Source organism: Chenopodium album, chromosome 12 (genome assembly GCF_948465745.1).
Source record: "Chenopodium album chromosome 12, dcCheAlbu1.1, whole genome shotgun sequence".
Taxonomy (NCBI): Eukaryota; Viridiplantae; Streptophyta; class Magnoliopsida; order Caryophyllales; family Amaranthaceae; genus Chenopodium; species Chenopodium album.
Genome location: NC_137845.1, coordinates 636,643 through 658,661, shown reverse-complemented (window position 1 = coordinate 658,661; position 22,019 = coordinate 636,643). Strand labels below are relative to the sequence as shown.

Sequence of the window (22,019 nt, the reverse complement as noted above, 5' to 3'; positions counted from 1 at the left end):
CGCAACCTTCACTCAGATCACACAAAACTTAACAACCTAGATTCTCTTCAATGCCAGATAATCTACAACAAGCTGCTTTGCACTCATACCTAAAGAAACACACTACTTGGCAAACAAGCTAATCAATATAAGTACATAATAACAATAAATCCTTCCAGAATATATTCTCAACTACACTTCCAACTTCTACACCAAACCATCAATAAAAAGAGTACCTCATTTCAATCATTCAGTTCAAATGATCTAACTCACAGATTACCCAATCAAAAGATCACAAACTCCATAGATACACTTTTGTTCTCAATATATCATTCCCTCCTAAAATCAACACATCTCAACATGTATATCCACAATTTACACACTATAACAACCATCAAAACAAAATGATAACCTTTCAATAAACCAAATAATAAAGACACTAAACATCAAAACCCCAATCTACTCCCACAGCAATAATATAGACTCAAAAGCAATGTAACATTGTCCCTCGAACCAAGATCTCCGGTCAAAAAAACCTATATTTTCAATTGATAGCCACTCAGTCAAAACGTTCATTTCAAATGATCTCATCACCCAATCAAAGTATCACAAACTCACTTGTCAAATCTCATCATTTCGACCCACAATTTACACAAAGTTACAAACATCAAAATATAATGAACTAGGATTCCAGATTTCTCTTGAATGTATCCCAATGTACAGAATTCTTCAATCAATCAAAGCCTTAAACCAACTAGAACCAAAAGACCACACATAACCACCGCCTCTGAAAAACACAAACCTCAACAAACACAAGTGCTCCCTTCAAAAGACAATTGATCTACAAGCTCTATCGATTCCTACTTTTACCGTTGCAGGTTACTTTGGCATAAATATTTATTAGTTCAAAAGATCATCCAGACTACCCATTTTAAATATCAGGAACTCCCTCATCACGATTTCGTTCTCAGCATATCACAACTAAGTTAATTCAACACATCTTATCATTTAGAGTTTCAGACTCTCAAACAACAAAATATAACAGCCATCAAGACATAATGGACTAGGCTTCTCAAAAGTTTCCCAAGATACAAACTTATTCACAATAGTGGTCAAAGTGTATTTTCAAAAGTAAGCTTTCTATAAACCACTTATACACATAGCCACTAGAACCTCAAAAGCCCCATACACTCTCATAGCATAAATAACCACAAATCTTTACCTCCAAAAAAAGTGTAAGCAAAGGCTTCTACTTGGACCCAAAATTCCGTCAAATTTGAGTTTTTTTCCATAGGGAGGGGTTGTACTAATATTACCTGCCTTATATAACTTGCTCTCAAACATCATTACTCCCTCAAACCTTTACTTATATACTTCGTATATACTTAACGGGAACATATCATCAACATTACTCAATCGCCAAAGATAACAAAAATTTAACAGGCTATAAACCAATAAAAACTGCACAGTTAACAACGAAAACCGAATACGAACAAAGTCATAATAACACATATTGACAAAATTCTGGAAGTCACATCCCTAAGAAATCAATTACACAGCAATGGTACATAAAAATAAAAAAATTAAAACCTAAAATGCATTTTTTTTTTAATAACACAAAGTCATAATAACACATATTGACATTTTTTTTTTCCTATGAAAATTAAGTTAACTAGTTTTTTTTTTTTTTTTTTTTTTTTTTTTTTTTTTTTTTTTTTTTTTTTTATCCGTTTGTCTATTGACTCCCTTGAAAGAGAGGGTTCTCTCCTCGAAAGAAAGCCGTGCCTCCGCCTTGAGCGATTTTTCTCCGTCACGACAGCGTTTGCTTCGGCGATGGCCGACGAATTGATACAGAAGTGTGCGACTCTCCGGATTGATGAGGATGAGGGTGGTCTGATTGATTTAGGAGAGGTAGAATGTGAAGAATCGAATGAGAACATTGACCTGTTGCTAATTGGGCGACTTTGCACATCTCGTCCATATAATGTTGAAGCTTTTAAAAGGACTATGCTGAAGTCCTGGGCACCGTCTAATGACCTGGTAATTAGGGTAATTAGCCCTAATTTGTACGCTTTCCAATTCTTCCATTGGAAGGACAAAGAGAAGGTTTTGAGGGGCAGACCATGGTGTTGGGAGAATAATTTACTGGTTCTGAATGAAATTAATGGCGATGAACAACCTGACCGTGTTGAATTAACTCGTTCCCCTTTCTGGATTAGAGTGATGAATCTGCCATTCAACTGTAGGTCGGACGCTTATGTTAAGGCCTTAACTGCCAACCTAGGTGAATTCTTGGAGGTGGAGAATGATTCTCTAGGACTTGGCAGATTCAGAAGAATTAGATTGATGTTGGATATTGAGAAACCTTTGCGTCGATACCAATGGGTGAAAGACAGGAAGGGCGAAGAAGTTCGGATTGAATTTAAATACGAAAGGCTGTCGTATTTTTGTTTTGCTTGTGGCGTTATTGGCCACTCTGAGAAGGACTGTACTTCGGTCTCGGAGGAGGAGAGATCGAAAAGGCTGGGTTGGGGCCTTTTCTTGCGAGCCTCACCAAGGAAAGGAATCCAGAAACAAATTGATGAATTCAATCAAATTGCTAGTTGCAGAAAGCAGTTATTTGTTACTAAGGAAAAAGACAAAGATGCTGTTGCTCTGAAAGTGGCCTGTTCTACTGGCGGGAGTGTGAGTTCACTAGCAGAGGGGGATGGAATTGGTGGAAAGGGGAGTAGTGCTGTCACCCGTGGGATAGAAAATGGAGCAGGGGATAATCAATTGTCTTTAATTGCTGGAGAAAAGGTGGGACAGGGGAAGGTGGGGTCCGAGGGAGTAGAGGTAGAGAGAACTGGGGAAGTTGGCATGGGTAATGAATTTCCTTCTTCTCTTATTTTTGGCGTGGACAGTAAGAAGGGTGGGGGTAAGAGTTGGAAGAGAATTGAGAGGAATGCAGGGGATGGGGTGATGGAAGTTGATGAGGGGGGAAATAAACTTGCTTTTAAAGCTCAGAAAAGAAGCTGCAGTGATGAAGTGGATGTGAACACAGAAGGTAGTGAAGGAGAAAGGAAACGAAGAAAGAGTAGTTCCCAATCACCAGCACCATCTGTTTTGTTGACGGAGGTTGGCCAGTTCCAACCCCGTCGATTGCAATGAGTCTCCTATGCTGGAACTGTCGGGGTGTGGGAAACCCTTGGACAGTTCGAAGGCTCCGGAAATGGAGTAGAGCAGTAAGCCCGGATTTAGTTTTCATTTCGGAAACTAAAATTAGTAAGGAAGCAGTAGAGAGCGTTAAAGGGAGGTTAGGCTATACGAATGCTTTTGGAGTGGCTAGTAGAGGCAATTCTGGTGGCTTATGTCTTTTTTGGAGTGAGGAGGATATTAATTTCTCTCTTGTTTCTTTCTCACAAAACCACATTTGTGGGGATGTGGTGAAAGGCGATATTCGATGGCGTTTTGTGGGAATTTATGGGTGGCCGGAGTCGGGGAACAAACATCAAACATGGAAGTTAATACAACATTTATGTGATGAGACTAGTGACCCGATTGTATTTGGTGGTGACTTTAATGAAATATTATCTTATAATGAGATTGAAGGGGGTGCAAGTCGTGAAAGGAGAGAAATAGGAGGGTTTAGGGAGGTTCTTGATTCTTGTGAGCTTCGTGACCTTGGCTTTAAAGGTCAATGGTGGACATGGGAAAGAGGGAAAACGGTGAGCACAAGAGTACGAGAAAGAATAGATCGGTTTGTTGCTTCTTCATCCTGGATGAGCATTTTCCCACGAGCCTCAGTTGAACACTTGCTGAAATTCTGCTCGGATCACGCCCCAATTGTCTTGAGATTAACTCCGAAAGCTAAGAAGAGGCGTAAGAGAACCAAGAGCTTCAAGTTTGAAACTGCTTGGTTGTTTGATGATACTTGCGAGACCGTTGTGAGGGAAGCGTGGCACTCTTCTGTGGAGTGTGATGTGCTGGGTAAACTTGGTGCAACAGGGTTACGTCTGGCAGGGTGGAGTAAAGAGAAGTTTGATGCTTTAGGGAAGCAAATAGAAGAGGCTGAATTTGCTTTAAAAATGGTGCAGCAAGAGAGGATCACGGAGGGGTCTTGTGAGAGGAGTGCTCAACTTGAGCAAATTCTTGAGGATCTTCACAGGAAGCACGAAGCATATTGGTACCTCCGATCTCGGGTTCTTGATGTGCGGGATGGTGACAAGAATACTAGCTACTACCATCATAAGGCTTCTCATAGAAGGGCAAAAAACACTATCGAAGGGTTATATGATGATGACGGAGTGTGGCAGGAGGAGGATGATTGTTTCGAAGGCATTGTGAGTGGGTTCTATTCGAACCTTTTTACTTCTGCAAATCCTTCCAGTGAGAGCTACCAGGAGGTTCTGCAACATGTGTCAGCTTGTATTAAGGCAGAAAATAATGAAGAGCTGCTCCGTCCTTACACGAAAGATGAGGTTTTTGCTGCTCTTCAACAAATGCATCCTTGTAAAGCCCCCGGCCCGGATGGTATGCACGCTATTTTTTACCAAAAATTCTGGCATATTGTAGGTGATGACGTGTTTAATTTTGTTCGCAATATTTTGTGTGGTGTCTCTTCTCTAAATAATGTTAACCATACTAATGTTGCACTCATTCTGAAAGTAAAATCTCCTACAAGTATGTCTGAGTTCCGGCCGATAAGTCTGTGTAATGTTTTGTATAAGCTGGTTTCAAAAGTCCTTGTTCTCCGATTAAAATCTATTCTGCCAGATGTGGTCACTGAAAATCAAAGTGCTTTTGTTCCGGGTAGATTGATTACGGACAATGCTCTCATTGCTCTTGAAATTTTTCATACGATGAAGAACAGAAATCGGAGTAAAAAGGGTACTATTGCTTTGAAACTTGACATGAGTAAGGCTTATGACAGAGTAGAATGGGGCTTTCTCAGGAAACTTCTCCTCACTATGGGTTTTGATGGAAGATGGGTTAATTTGATCATGCATTGTGTGTCCTCTGTCTCATATTCTTTTATTATTAATGGGAGAGTATGTGGTAAGGTTACCCCTTCTAGAGGGTTGAGACAGGGGGACCCTCTCTCTCCTTATCTCTTTATTCTGGTGGCTGATGCTTTTTCTCATATGTTAAATAATAAAGTTCGGATGGGTGAACTTCATGGGGGAAAAGCAAGTAGGAGTGGACCTGCTATCTCTCATTTATTGTTTGCAGATGATAGCTTACTTTTTGCTAGGGCGACTCGACAGGAATGCGAAGTTATAGTTGATATACTCAACAAATATGAAGTAGCATCTGGTCAGAAAATCAATTTTGAAAAGTCGGAAGTGTCGTTTAGTGGAGGGGTAAGTTTGGAGCAGCAAGATGAGTTGGTGGATTTCCTTCGTATGCGCACGGTTGATCACCATTGCAAATATTTGGGAATTCCCACGATGAAGAAAGTAATCTTTAGAGCACTTTTAGACAGAATATGGAAGAAATTGCAAGGGTGGAAGGAGAAGTTACTCTCGAGAGCCGGGAAAGAGGTACTCCTTAAAGCGGTAATACATGATATTCCCACTTACTTGATGGGTGTATATAAATTCCCAACTTCAGTTATCCAGAGTATTCGATCGTCTATGGCCAAGTTCTTTTGGGGTCATACGGGGTCGGAAAGGAAAATTCATTGGAAGTCTTGGGATGCCATGAGCACACCAAAGTGCTTAGGGGGAATGGGATTTAAGGATCTGGAGGTCTTTAATGTAGCTCTACTTGGTAGACAGGCTTGGAGACTTATTCAAAATGAAAACTCCCTTTTTGGTCGTGTGATGAAGGCAAAGTATTATCCTAATAGCTCTTTTCTGGATTCTTATTTGGGAGCTGCGGGGAGTTATTCTTGGAGGAGCATTTGGAGCTCTAAAGCTCTAGTGAAAGAAGGGTTTTTTTGGCGCATAGGCAACGGTACAATGGTGAACATATGGAAAGATCCGTGGTTGGCTGATGGAGAAGGGCGGTTTGTTACGAGTGAGGAGGTGGCAGGTTTGACTAATGTTTGTGATCTGGTAGATTTCTCGAGAATGGAATGGAATGAAGAGATTATTTCTTCTGCTTTTAATGAGAGAGATAAGAAGTGTATCCTTTCGATCCCTCTGAGCGAGCAAGCATCAAGGGACACTATTACTTGGGTATTTTCCAAGGATGGCTTATACTCGACTAGAACGTCATATATGTTGGGTAAAGGGTGCGACTTCGACCAGTTTCACAAAGCGTGGGTCGAAATTTGGGGGTTAGAAGCTTCTCCAAAGGTCAAGCATTTTGTTTGGCGTTGCTGCTCAAATTCGCTGCCAACCAGGGGACTTCTGAAATACCGCCATCTGATTGATGAAGCTCGTTGTCCCTGGTGCGGAGTAGAGGAAGAATCTGCTGCACATGCCCTCTTTGAGTGTGTGCATGTTCATGATCTATGGACTGATAGTGGCTGCACTGCTGATGTTCCTCGTAGTGGAGAGTCAATGTGTGACTTAGTCGAGAGGTGGGGACAAATTGGGGGCAAGATTCAGCAGCGTGCTGCAATTTTGGCATGGGTGATTTGGAGGGAGAGGAATGAGAAGGTGTTTGCTGGTACTACTACCCCCAATAAGGTGCTGCTTGCGAGAGTTCACAGGGAAGTTGAGGACTTTGGTTTATATAATAAGAAGGTCTATGCAATTACAGCCAGCAAACCAAAGCCAAGTAGTAACAAGTGGTGCGCACCCCCATCTGGATTTGTTAAAATTAACTCTGACGCATCATTGAGTGGTGAAGGATGGGTGGGTATGGGCGTGGTGGCTCGTGATCATGAGGGTAATGTGTTATTTGCTGCTTCTCGTAGAGTCAGAGCATGGTGGTCGCCAGAAATTGCAGAAGGGAAAGCACTCCTCTTGGCTGTCAAGTTAGCAAGGAAGTTTGGGTTTGAGCGAGTAATTCTGGAGTCAGATAGCCAACTTCTCATCAACCGCCTCAAGAAGACCTCGGTGTTCCTCTCTGACTTCGATAGTGTCCTTAATGATATTCTGTCTTTATGTAGTGATTTTATTTCTTTTTCTTGGTCTCATGTGAAAAGGGATGGCAATTTTGTCGCTCATCACCTTGCTAAGCTAATGCCATTCGGGGTTGAACAAGTTTGGGTCAATCATTGCCCTGCAATGATTTCACCTTATGTACTCTCGGACACTTTGTCCATGAATTAATGCATTAGCTCTGCTTCCCCTCAAAAAAAAAAAGTTAGCTAGTTTTTGAGCAGTTTGTGAACAGCTCGGATTTGACTCAGTAAAAGCTTGGTCAAAACTCAACTCAAATTAGCTCGACTCGACTCAAAATATTAACGAGCACGAATTGAGTAAAGTATAACTCGACTCGATAAGCTTGTGAGCAACTCTATAATACATTTTATTAATATAGATAAAATTTACAAACAAAGTTATTACCATGAACATATTTGACACTTAATATGAGTTAATTTATATAATAAAAAAGAAAGTAAATCTTTAATACTACCTCCGTTAACTTTTAGTTGCAACTTTAGAATATTTTATATCTCATAAATAATACCCCAAAGTTGCAACTAAAAGTTAACGGAGGTAGTAATAAAAAAATAAAACAATAAGGCCTATAATTTTATAAGGGCCAAAACTTTAATGAGCACGAGTTGAGTATTAGAGCACATAAAAAAAGTTTTCAAGTCGAGTCGAGCACCCCTAAGCTCATGATTGACTCGCTCAATTAGCACCCCTAGTTTTGAGGATTATTCAGTCTGTATATTTTTATTTTTACTTTTGTTTTTTCCCACGAGGTATTTTCATCCGGTTAATTTTATACGGTTAACTTTTTTCTTTTTCTTTTTCACGGTACTATGGTAAACTATTGGGTTCGGTTTATTTCGTCCTATTTAAAATTGTGACACTTGAGGATTCCTCGCCTTCTCTCATCACTTTCATGTGCTTACTCCGTAAATACTAGGTAAAAAATTCAAGGTTATAAGTCGGAGTCGTTCACCATATCTCACAAAAATCATACTCCGTAACAATGAAGCTAGCGAAAAAATAAAATAAAGGATTGATATATATCACTGATTGACTTAACATTAAATGATAAGAGTAAATTTTAATAAGAATACATTTTAAGAGTTAAAAACTAACTTGTCTTTTTGTTAATTTAATTATTATTCCTATTTAACAAATTTTAAGAAAATATTATGCACACTCGTATAATATAGTTACTAGATAGAGTAATTTACATTTCCAAATTAAATATTAAAAAAAAAATACATATGGAAATGAAATTTCATCGAGTTTGATTTAACATTGTAAATGCCTACCTTTGTAAAAACAGCAAAAAATTTGGAATAAAAGAGGTTAGTTAATTTGTGTCGAGGTGGATAACTTTCATGTTACGGTGTATTGTCTAAGATAAACTATTTTTCACGGAGTAATAAATTTCAATTTATTGACTCATTAATTAATAAGTACTATCAAATTAGTAGTATTTCATAAAACTTTGTCAATTTCATTTTTTTATTTTTGTCCGACCCAACTTTCTTTTTTGGTGGATTAAACCTAAGCAAAACCCTCCCAAACCATCTCATCGTGCCCTCCCAATACAAGATTACAAGGAGCTCTAATGCAGTGGTTTTTATCCAGAATTTCATTCAGACCTACCGGATTTATTTAACTTGTGGGCTAAACTGAATTTATTTGCTTTTGTTTTCAACTTTTGGAATTGTTGCACTACTTTAGTAGCTAGTACCCTAGTACTCGATATGAGCTAGCTACTAGCCTTCACCAAAAACAATCGACTACTATAAAACATACATTTGTTAACTTGCTAAGATGCTTGGCATTGACCTTGAGGTTCCAACAATACTCCATCGATCTAGTTGATTTACAATATGTTTGGAATCAAGGCTAAAAAAAAATTAACCAATGTTGTCCTAAAAGCAACTTAATTCCAAAAATGTTACTCTTAGCGAAAACCATCCAACTAAAATATTACAACAAACCACTCACCTAATACACTAACAGGGTTATTAAGGGCCTGTTCTTTTCAGATTATTTTCAGTTCAGTTCAGCTCTAATAAGTTCAGTTCAGTTCTTAATTTTCTACTTTCATAAAATATTCAGTTTAGTTTAGTTTAGTTCAGTTCAGTTCAGCTCCAATAAGTTCAGTTCAGTTCAGTTCAGTTCAATCAATCAGAACAGACCCTAAGTGACAAAAAATTGTATACTTTGTATACTCATGCATCAAAATAGTACAGAGTATGTATCACAATTTTATCGTTGATTGAACCAGATTATTCTTGTGGAAGTTAAGACGAGGCAAAAGGTTTAATTAAACAAGATGGAGAGAAGCATTTTATCAATGAACACTAAGCTAGGGGAATAGTACTGTATATTGCTAGCTTCATCCATATTCGATCATTTACATACGTACGCCATGTTACCTATTGATGCATGAAAATGACATAAGAAAATTAGGTTAAAAAAAATAGCTTCATTTATGTTATTTTTGCAGTTGAAATGCTTCATGAATATGACTACTAAAAGCCTGAAACCAATTGAACATGCACCTATATATTTTGTAGGCCATATTTGACAGGCAATTCTTCAAATTATTGTTGTTTCTTGTGTTTATGCTCAAATTAAATTGACATGATAGATTCACAAGTAATGTCCATAGATTTTCATACTGAATGATATAAAAAAAACTACTGTAACCTATAATACATTTATCACAGTAGCATGCTATAGTATTTTAAATGATTGATTGTAACCTTTGGTGGTTATTGGAAACTTTAACTTTGTTATAAATTTCATTTCATAACTTTTGGAGAGTAGATTTGATAATATTGAATGATACATCTTTATCGTATTATGTACGGACTTAATTACAAATTGATAAAATTATTGCGATCAATTATTTGCCACTTTATCGCATATTTGTGCTAATAAAAGTAGGCTCGTTGTTTATTGAAAAATCTCATTAAAGAGTTAAATTAGTTGGCTTGAACTGAATTAATTTGACTTTAGCATAATTAGTACGGAGTACTTAAAATGGAATATTATAGTGCCCGTTTTTGTCTAAAAATTAGGCAAATACAAGTCGCAATTCATTGAAAGGGTGCACGCTTGGCAGGGTTGAAGGGGGCACGTTATGCATATTAATATATAAGGAGTTTGAATTTTGTAATATGAAAAAGATACGTGAACTTTCAGCCAAAAGTAGCGCAATGTTGAAGCACCAATTAATCAAGATTAATTTATATCTAATCTCTAATCAATTTTTAATTTCCCAGTTATTAGGATCCTCGTTATTCCCTCCATAAGAAACACCTCTTGTTGTCCTAGCTCCCTGCATTGACGCCCTATCTTTCCTTGTTTGTGTATGAGATCAAAAAGGGTGTTATTCCGTGTTAATTCATTATTAGGGTTAATGTTCATTGGACAATTTTCAAATGGTTACAATGAAATTGTGGCCATTATAACTAAGTAAATCTTAGCCCTCCAATTTATATAATTCATCCTATTCATCTATTTAGTTGACTTAAAAACATAATAAAAAGTCAATTTCTAAATACAAAAATCCATGTAGATCATTTAATCAAAATTTAAGGACATCGTATCCAAAAAAAATTACAATGAAATATAAGATTTCAAATTAGAAAACTGGTCCGAAAAAAATTTCAACTTTTTTTTAATACTGTAAAATTTGATCTCATGATAAAACCTATGATATTTATCTTATTGGATGATTTTTAATTTTTTTTTCAAATAATTGGTTTCTTGAAATTAGAGATTGACAAATCTTACATTGATTATCTTCTCTTCGCCTTTTTTTTTTTTCCTGGTTTTGTTTTATGCATCATGGGGGATGATTCTTTCTTTGACAAATTTAATTGATTTTTGTAAGGAACTTGTAATGATGTAGAGACTAGAGTACTACTATATCGAGTATATTTATTGTTGATAAACTAAAATCGAATGTTGAATTTAATGGATATTGGAGAATCCTTTGAACTTAGCAATCGATGGTATAGACGTTAATGGCAAAGTTCAGTTTTAAACCGATCAGAAAACTGTTTTTTTTTTTATTTATTATTATTTTAATCAATCTAGTTTTATTTTTATTTTGTAAAAAATATTTAAGTCAAGTGGATGGATGGACAAAATTGGTCATTAAAAATAGAGGATCAAGATTAAAACTAATTACAATAGCTACAATTTTATTGTAGCCATTGAATATATTATTGGATTATTTAATTTATGTTCGTCCAAGTGTTGCTAAATTTAAATTAGATTTTAGACGATACATGCAGCGCAAAATTTTGCTTGTACACTCGCTTCAGATAATAATGTTTAAATGTATGTGACTTACATTACATTAGATCCTAAGAGTGAAGTATAGTTCAAATGGTTAGAGCTTTCCTTTTTGTTTTATGATATTTTAAGATCAATAGCATTTCATTACCCGCTCTTGTACATCTAATGTACTTGGTACAATTTTGCTCATATGCTCGATCATTTCACATAATACACGTATCTAACAAGCCAAAATTATGTCTCGGGTATGGCTATTTCCATATAATTTGGACATATGTAGAAAATGTTAGGTCACGGCTCTCATAGTAGCTAGGTGGTTACTGGTTAGTTTTGAGGGGTTGCTTTATGTCACACTTATACATTAAATTTTATGTTTGGTCTTTTGTAAGAAAAATAAAATAAAAAAGGAGAGTAACACATTGCAATTTCGTATCAGTTTCAGACTATTAAAGCACAAACGAGTTTTGCAGTTAGAATTTTGGAGAAAATGTCGACCTTACACAACATATGTGCCTGTGTCTCATTTATGGTACCAACAGTCCTACAGCTATCATAGTTCATAAGCTAAGGTTGATGGGTTTAATTAATCTCGCCAGTTGTAGCTTAGGAACAACAAAATTATCCCTGTCCATACATATATACAATCGATGACCGTATTTCCACAAATTTATCAAACGGTTTGAGTTGATTGAGCATAGCATTCATTAAGTAAACATTATTCTAAATCCCTTTACCAGCTAACCAATAATTATGTGTTCAATGTTATTCAGTTGTCTAACTCGTCTTTAAGGCCATTAAATTAGGGCATGCAAAGCCAAATAAACAAGCAATTTAGGGCCTGTTCTCACTGGCTGAAATGAGGTGAACTGAATTGAACTGAACATATTAGAGCTGAACTGAAGTGAAATGAATATTTTATGAGAGAAGGAAATTAGGAGTTGAACTGAACTGAACTGAACTTATTAGAGCTAAACTGAACTGAAAATAATTTGATGAGAACAGGGCCTTAATGGCTTACCGGAGGATAAAATGACTATGTTGATCTACTAATACAGTATCGGGTATCCCAAAACTAAGGGCTTGTTTGATTCACCTTATTTTTGCTTATATGAACTTATCTGATCTAGTTTGATTTAATCTGATCTGGTCTAGTCTGATCTGAATGTCAAATTTGACCAAACTTTGACCTTAAATATACGATAATCTATACGGAAAAAATATATCAAGTGGGGTTTTGTTAGATTCGTAATAACGTGTATTTTGCTAATATGTGATTTTCATAATTTTTTTCATTATGAAATTAAATATATTAACAATTAAAAACTGCAATCTCCTGAAATCGGGATGAAAGCTCTAACCACTTTGCACTTACGTTACACTTCTGTGTTATATATGTTGTGAAAATGTCAATGTTATTTAACTGTTCTGCTGCTGGACATGATTTACCATACATCTACAATGCATAAATGCAAAAGGCTTCTAGCAGCTTAACGTAGCAGTTGAATCAAAGTCACACTCAAAATAAGTAAACAACCTTATTTATTGATTTTGGAATTTATGATTTACTTCGCATTACTTTTTGGTGGCATGGATAACTTCGACCAGGACGACCACATTTTTGCCATTAACACGTTTGATTCGTACGTTTTGGCGCCATTTTCACATTAGTGGATGTTGTTTTCTTTTATGTCTGCAAATACGTTTTAGTATTTATTTTCCTATTAACTGTCAAAGATTTGTGACAAAAATTCACTTCAACTCGAATTAATTGGTCAAAACTTAATTAAATTTAAATTTATAAACTTTGACGAGCACAAATTGAGCAAGTTTCAACTTTCAACACAACTCAATAATTTCGTATACAAATTAAAAATTCGTAATTTTTAATTGATCCATTTTGAAATAAGAAATTGTTATTACCTTTCAAAAGTGAAAGTTGACAGTTTCAAAGAACATGAGCAAGAAATTTTTGAGTCAAGTCAAACAACACTAGCTTAGCTCGTTGTATACTCGCTCAATGACTACACCAATTAAAGATAGTAGGAGTAAATCTTGTATTTTATAAAGTAAACTTTTAACCTAAATCCCTTCTTCATACTATGAGGGTATATGACCATGAATCTAAAAAATTGGTGTGAATTAACTATTTTCATAACACTATTTTTTTTTCCTTTTTATTTATATTACTTAAATTGTGAATTTTTATTGATTTAATTCTTTTAAAAAAAAAATTGGATTTTTATACCTACATTTTGATTCTTGAAATTGTCATGGGTTATTAGCTCTTATGTCAACGATATTATTAATATTACTCCGTAAGAATTATATCAACAGGATGCAATCAATTTATTTTTTTCGATATTTGAAAAGCTGAGTATGGCCAAGGGATTATCTAGATACGATTATATGCTTCTATATATGAAACTTAATTTATAATTGCACTCATTTATGTAGCAAAAAATAAAAAATTGAGGCATATAATATAGATTAATTGATGCCCACTCAACAACAATTGATTAATGAAAAGGAGAGAAACATAAGTTTTGCATGTTTGACAATTTATCTCTATTCACATTTGGCATCTCATGCATGATCTAATAGCTTAATTACGTACTTGCATAAACTATATATCAAATTTCAACTGCTATTTATCACAAATTAATCTGGCAGTTGGTGCGCGAGTTGTATATTTAGACCATAACAAATACCTCCAAAAACAATTGAGGAAAAAAATATAGAATGTTTGGTGAGAAATTTCATCCGACACAATCTAATTCAACCCCGAAATATTGGTATATCATACTCCGTAAACCATAATATAGCACATAATTAACTACAATATGATACGTACTAGACTTCTTTTGTATGATAATGACCTACAATATGTACACTATTTTAGAATATTTGAAAAAAATTGCGAATTCTTAGGATTTATCATTGGATTATTCCCTTAAATATCATTTTATCTATGTTAGGAGATTGCGCATGCATGTGAGAGTAGGAGTCCTTGGAGAATATTTTAATAACTATAAATAGTCTTTTAATGAAATTATGTATGTCATATTCTTAATTACGATTAGTTAGTTAAATTACAAGCCAGATAACTTAAATGCAAACAACATTAAATTATACGAGTAATATACTACCACAATTAACATCGCCAACAATGTGTACATTCATGATCTTAAAATTAAAGATAATTATATGAATTTGGAGGAATTGGAGATTTAGAGTCAAATGAATGAAGAAAAAGTTAATGAAATTTAATGTATGCAAAATCAAAATTTTCCAATTATTTTTACTTGTTTTTCGATGGTTATGCTAATTATTGTATATACTTAATCTTTCATTGATAATTATTATGCGGAGTATTCAATAGAGTCATCAGTACGTGGAGTAACTAGACAATATATGTACATGTCAATTTTAAATATAACTATATTATACTAAAAAAAATACTTCTTAATGATTAAAAAAATAACTACATACGAAATACCTATTATATACAGATTTACGAAGTAGAGTCAAGCTTAAGATTTAGTCGCATTATATTATAGTAATGTTTATAAAAATCGACAAATATTGGGTAGTTAACTAGTTACTCACACCAAATTAAAAATTCTCTACAAACTACGAAAGTATAAAAAACTCATTGACCAAAATATGAACCACATGCACGCGTTACCCAAACTATTGGGTAAAGTATGTCAGTGAATTTCACGCTAATTTTATGCAAATTAGTGGGTCTAACTAAGCTTTTCATTACTATTTATATAATGCAAGTTCTCTAATTAAATATTTACTACAAAATTAGCCCACCAAATCATCAATCTATCATATTAATCCACCACTAATATTACTTGCGTATACTCTACCTTATTATTATTTTGTCTTTTCTTTTTTACCCCTTTCTATTTTCTGATCACCTATATTATCATACAAGTACATGTTATATATATACCCGCATATTATTCTTATTCACCCTATAAACGCTCATTTCTCAATATTTCTTTCTCTATCCTTATTCTTTCTTTCCTCCATTTTATATCTTCTCTTCTTTTTTAACTTCTATTTTGTTTCTCTAACAATGGAGTTAGATAGCATTTTGAAGTTTTTGGAGAACAAGGCCATTTTAGTCACTGGTGGAGCTGGATTTCTAGCAAAGAGTATGATATCGCTCCCCTTCTTTATTATTCATTTATACGTTATTTAGACGTGTCAAACGGGTTGGTTCACGTAAAGTTAAAAATGAACTTGAATTGAAGTGTTTTTTTAAACTACCGTTTTACTAATTTTAGAAATATGATGGGATTTTCTTACCATGGTGTTGGTATCGAGTCGAATTTTGACAGGTCTAGTCGTAACAACCGTCTTTCTTTTGGGTTTGTAGTATTTGCAGAGAAGGTGCTAAGGTCTCAACCTAATGTGAAGAAAGTTTATCTTCTACTAAGAGCTGCTGATAACAAATCAGCTTCACTAAGATTGCAAAATGAGGTAAGGATTATATTTTTTCTGTAAAATTTAGCTTGTTTTTATGAAGTTTAACATGAACATTATGCTACTTTTATCTAATTACTGTATTTTTGTTTATTTAGCACGTAAACAAGGTTAGTGAGACATTGAGTTGCTAGTGTTTTTCAAGTTTTTGTCTTTTAATTTCTAGTTTTTTTCCATAAAAAGTTCCTTTAGCTAGATTTTTTATCATAAAATGAAGCTCAATATGTTCTTCATCAATGCGTCACATTAAGAATTATATTTCGCAAATTGGAACATTTATTTTATTTTAATAATAAAAGAACACCAGAATTTTCCTCTTTTAGTTTCTTTTTGGTCCAAATGAACCCTGATATTGTAAATGATTGAGAGTGAGATTTGAATACGTGACCTACACGGCTATACACATGTCCTAAGTGCATATCACTTGGCCAATACCTCACTCATATGTTAGTATGTTATTGCTACTAACATGTTACTGTAATATGTTATTTATGTTGTAATAACTATACTACAATATGTACGATTATTTAAGGAAATATATCTTACGAGTATAAAACTTTAGTACGACAAATTACATACATACTCCTACTTTTGCTTAGTTAATGGGTGTCCTTATTGGGTCAGGAGGGTAGTTGGTTTCAGTAACTACTACTGAGTACCAGTAAAAATGGAAGAAATTATTACATATGCTATAAAGTGGGTTTTTTTTTTTTTTTTTTTTTTTTTTTTTTTTTTTATTTTTTGTCAATTCCCTGAAATCTGTTATTATTTGGTGGTTTTTTCAGGCTAAAGTGTTAGGTTGATATGATTTGCCATTGCAGTTTAGAAATGTTTGAACTTTGTCACATCTTTCTTTCTTTCTTTCTATTTGAATGAATAAATAGTGTCCTACCTAACAATCTAACCCTATATTAAGAAATTGTTATTTCTGTTTTGGCACATTGATTACTAGATTTTAACAAAAACTAATTAATGGTATAATGCAAGCAGCTAAAATCTTTCCACTAACTCACGAGATTGTTCACTCGGTTTATCCATGTATGCAATTCTGTATGATAATAGTTATTAAACTATCCCAAAATTGTATGATTAAGGATATAACATTATACAAGGTAACATAAAGAATTCATATCATATATACGGAATAGTTATTTTATAAAACTTTAACTCATCAATCATATATAACTATAAGTGTATATAAAACAAAGTTTAATCATGAGCAATTACGATTTTATATATATTACGGAGTATATATTTAAGGGTAACACCTTTTTCAAATGTATGTGCTGGATCAGAAATATATGTGTAAATATAAAATAACTATCTAGATGGAGGTGAGGGTGCTTGATTATGATTTATTCAAATACGAATAACATAATAATTCATAGATGACCTTGCAAAAAGTGTTGCATTCTTTTCTTATTTATGTCCAAACAAATTGTCAATAAAATAGAGTAAATAAAAAGTGAAATTGGAAAAGAAAAGAGCAATGTAATAACCTAAGTACAAATACTTTTTGTGTTTATTAGGTGATTGGAAAAGACTTGTTCAAAGTTGTGAAGCAAAAGATGGGGGCAAACTTCAATACCTTCATACAAGAAAAGGTGACAGTGGTGCCAGGTGATATAACTTGTGAAGACTTGGCAATCAATGAATCTCAATTAAAGGAAGAAATATGGAGTGATGTTGATGTTATTGTTAACCTAGCTGCAACTACCAACTTTGATGAAAGGTACACTTATTAATTAGAAATATAATTAAGTAATTAATTATGTTAGTACTTCATTATTACTCTATACTATTATTTTTTTAGGGAAGTACTTGTATAGTTGTATTAAAATTATTGTATTTAAATAACATACACTATTTTTTATTATAAGTGAGATTTTTATTTAATTGAAAATGACCTAAGTAGTGTATGTCTAACTTCTTTATCCATAAAATAACCTAATTTATCCATAAAGTAACCTAACTAGCTGCTGATAGCTACTTAATACGAGTAGTTAACAATTACTTAAACCACCGTGTTATTCTTATTTGGTTAATAAACTAGATCCCAAAAATTACTAAAAAAGGGACTTGATAATTAATACAGATGTTAACGTTTTTTCTTCGTTTACCCTAGCTTGTTAAGTGGCTAACAGTTCGTGTTAGAAAATTTAATTTATTTACGGAATGATTATAATAAATGCTTGAGATAATTGAAAAAGTTGTTACAGGTATGATGCTTCGTTATACCTTAATACTTTCGGAGCCAAGCATGTACTGGACTTTGCTAAGAAATGTAAACACTTGGAGGTGCTCGTCCAAGTATCGACTGGTTAGTACAAAATTTGAGTTTATTTTCGTATCATCGTTACCTTTCTAGGGTTTAGATAACATAATCAACGTTTTTGATCTTATGCATAATAATTACGAGTAAATTATACTTCGTATTAAGGAGCACATGTAAATTAAATATTAATACATACATACGTGACATGGTAAGAACACAGGACACTTGAGAGTGTAAGATGTGTCGGGGTTAAGTCAAATTATTGATACTGTACAATATTTAAGCTAGCGATCTAAATCAGACTCTTGCTGACCAATATTAGAGGTGACAATTTTCAGCTTATGTTTCGGGTGAAACGGCTGGACTAGTAAAGGAGAGTCCTTACTTCATGGGAGACACATTGAATGGGAGACCTGGGCTAGACATCGAAGCCGAGAAGAGACTTGTTGAGGACAAATTGGCGGAGCTTCAAGCTGAGGGAGCCACGGCAGATACTATCAAGTTATCTATGAGGGACATGGGCCTTGAAAGGTATGTCAAGACTAACTTTGACATTGAAACATAATATTAGTTTTAGTGTTACGATTTAACCGACACTAAATCTAATTCCGTAAATAATTTAATTGACTTTAATATAACATGAACAAGGAATTGACTTATAATCTGTGATAGCTACAGAATACACATGTCAAGAGTTAAGTTAAATAGGTTAGTGTGTCATTGGCCCGCTATCTACACTTCTTAATTAGGAAGTACCTACTATATACTGTAACTTTCATTGCCGCCTAATAAATTAATTCTTATGAACCATTGGAAATTAGCTTTACTAAGGTTACTAGCCTACTAGCTACGACTGACTGACTATCCAATGTGAGAGAGAGACACTACAAGAGATGGATGAATATTATGGTTGATCAAGTACAACGAAATTATCTTAGTTATTATTCGAGCATCTTTAATGTACTCTTTTAAGTTATAACTATTTCGTACCATTTGATTCAAAAAACTCTTATAAGAAATGAGTTCAAGGTGCAAATAAAAAGGGAGCGAGAGAGTATTGATTAGACTCCGTAAACACAAGTAGGTTGAGTTGTAGAATGTCTACAATCTTTTCTGAGGGCTGACATTATTCAAATCAGTTTCAACTTCAAATCAATTGGCTAAGCCATTTCTACTGTCTTACCTTACGGATTTTTTTTTTTTTTTTTTTTAAAGACTAAATTTGTACTCATATTGCTCATTTACACTGTTTTAAATCAGTTCTAGACCAGTGACCAACTACCAACTGCTTGCCTTCACATTCTTAGATTCTGGTCTTAATGTCTTATCTTCATTCAATAATAGTATTAACTAATTAATTTACTACGTATTTATTTTACTGAAACAACATGCATGTGATAGATTTATTCCACAATATGTAACATCCTTTTCTTTATTCATACACAGATTTACTCATAAATATTGTCCTATATCATAGAGATCATACAAAAACACTTTCCCCCAAAAAATGATGAATAAGACAGTTTGATATTAACATTAATACGAGAAAAAAGGTTGTACTATAAGGATATATAAATTTAATAATGTTGATGATAGACCTTGTAATTACTTCACATCATACCACAATGTAACTCTATTTATAGATTTAGATGTGACCAAGACTCGTAATGGATCATATAACACTAGTCACTTTTTACGATAGTTTTGATCAATCTCGTACACAGTATTAATTTGTACTTTCAGGCCGGATCACCATGTTCTTTGTAATAACACTACACGCACCATTCTTTTCGTGACACCACTCCACGAACATATACACAAACTATAATTATTACTCCGTATTAATTTAATTTGTGCTTTACTAATTAATTTATCAGGGCAAAGCACTGGGGATGGCCAAATGTTTATGTGTTTACAAAGGCGTTAGGGGAGATGGTGCTACTCCATGAAAAGGGAGACATTCCTGTTGTTATTATTCGTCCGACCATTGTCACCAGCACTTATAAAGAACCCTTCCCTGGTTGGGTCGAAGGTATTAGGTAATCAACTTTTTCTTAAATATTATGACAAATGCTAGTGAATGCCCCGAGTCATTAGATACAAACAATAAATACTCATATAAATATATAATACTGAATATATACTGACTTTTGCACCAAAATTTTTGCAGGACTATTGACAGTTTAGCTGTTGCTTATGGTAAAGGGAGGTTGCCATGCTTCGTAGGCGACCCCGACTCGACTGTTGATGTGGTAAGGTCACCCTAAAAACGACTAAATGAGTAATCTATCGTTCTATACTAATCTTTAAATTGTAATGAAGTTAGTTCACAATTACATACGTATTCATTATATAATGCATGCATACGGAATGATTATAATATAAAAAAACTTATATTCGGTTTAATGTTTTATGAGTATGATTTGTAGCCAACTCGATGTGCAGATTCCTGCTGATATGGTAGCCAACTCAATCATAGTAGCAGCCATGATTCATGCAAATCAACCTGGAAATCCAAGGATATACCAAGTTGGATCATCAGTAAGAAATCCGACTTCATTGACAACACTTCATGATGTAGCCTACCAGTATTTCAGGAGGCATCCATGGATTAACAAGGATGGAAAACCTGTCATAGTTAGCCATGTTAGGGTCTTAGGCTCCATGGCTAGCTTCAAGCGATACCTTACTCTTCATTACTTATTACCCTTGAAGGTACCGCGCTTATCTCCTAAAACTTTGTTTCGATCAAATTCAACACATAATAATGTTCTTTATATGATCATGAAGCATAAGAAGTTATAAACCCAGGCTAGTTGTCCAGTACTTGCAGAAATTACTTGTTTAAAATAATGTTGGCCATCTTTTTTTTTTTCTCCCCAATTACAATAATAATAGAGTTGGTATTGATTTGGTATAATTTTTTTCTCAACAGGCCCTCGAAATAGCGAACATTGCGTTTTGTCAATCCTTTAAGGGCACATTTCTGGAACAGAGCAGGAAGATCAACCATGTGATGCGGCTGATAGAAATTTACAGACCATATTTGTTCTTCAAGGGCTTGTAAGTTATGCTGAAACAATTTTATAGAATTATACTCCCTCAATCCAGAATTAATCATCACATTTGTAGTGTAAATCAACTAGTAATGTGACAACAAAAATTCCCGATGAGGCAGTACTATAGACTTTATTTATGTTGCACAAAACCGTTTCTGAAAAAAATGTCTTACAGAGTTTGAAATATGTTGCAGATATGATGACAGCAACACTGAGAAATTAAGGATGGCAGCAAAAGATAGAGGATTGGAAACAGATATATTCTACTTTGATCCTAAAGCTGTTAACTGGGAAGACTATTTCATGAACACTCATCTTCCTTGTTTAGTAAAGTACGTCTTCAAATGAAACTACTCGCAAGTCGCAACAGCAGCAGCAGCTTCAGTAGCAATAATTAAGCAGAGGAACAAAGTCGGTCCAAGTGTTTAAAACAAAGAAAAGTTAATTAAATTTATTTATTACACAATTTGCAATATGTTTATTAATTATGTGCTTACTATAGTTGGGGCTGTAATCAAGTTACTATGCCTGATCACAGTCTAATCCATTATTGGTGTTAGAGTCCTGGAGATTAGGAAGTAATTCACCTATCTTTTGGATCATTATGACATTATTATTAAAATTAATAAGCTATATATCTATTGTATCTTCTGCCCTCGAAAAAAGGGTACCTATGAATTATTTTGATCATTTACCTATATATTGTGACAATGTCAATATTATCATTATTATTTGATACATGAAAGAATCAATTTTACATACAATTTCAGACAATAATGAATTCAAGCTTCTCTTTGCAACAGAATTGTGCAATATTGAAATTTTAATGACTAATGGTTAATCAATAACAAAAACTCGTTTATGGTTGACAATATGATT

General features: G+C 34.1%; 1 protein-coding gene across 1 annotated transcript; it reads left to right on the top strand.

Annotated features, from left to right (window-relative positions):
• Positions 1–15,396: 15,396 nt before the first annotated feature.
• On the top strand, positions 15,397–21,641 carry LOC145571467 (alcohol-forming fatty acyl-CoA reductase-like). Its single transcript, XM_081630504.1, has 10 exons — positions 15,397–15,475; positions 15,700–15,803; positions 17,336–17,538; positions 18,026–18,126; positions 18,420–18,612; positions 19,959–20,120; positions 20,252–20,333; positions 20,527–20,796; positions 21,017–21,144; positions 21,335–21,641. Exons 1-10 carry the CDS (start codon positions 15,397–15,399, stop codon positions 21,486–21,488), a joined length of 1,476 nt encoding a protein of 491 aa, XP_081486630.1. The 3' UTR covers positions 21,489–21,641.
• The last annotated feature ends 378 nt before the right edge of the window (positions 21,642–22,019 follow it).

Coding starts and splice junctions, on each gene's coding strand:
- LOC145571467 (XM_081630504.1), top strand. CDS start 15,397: ATGGAGTTAGATAGCATTTTGAAGTTTTTGGAGAACAAGGCCATTTTA. Junction 18,127..18,419: donor GCTCGTCCAAGTATCGACTG/GTTAGTACAAAA, acceptor GACAATTTTCAG/CTTATGTTTCGGGTGAAACG. Junction 20,121..20,251: donor GGTTGGGTCGAAGGTATTAG/GTAATCAACTTT, acceptor AAATTTTTGCAG/GACTATTGACAGTTTAGCTG.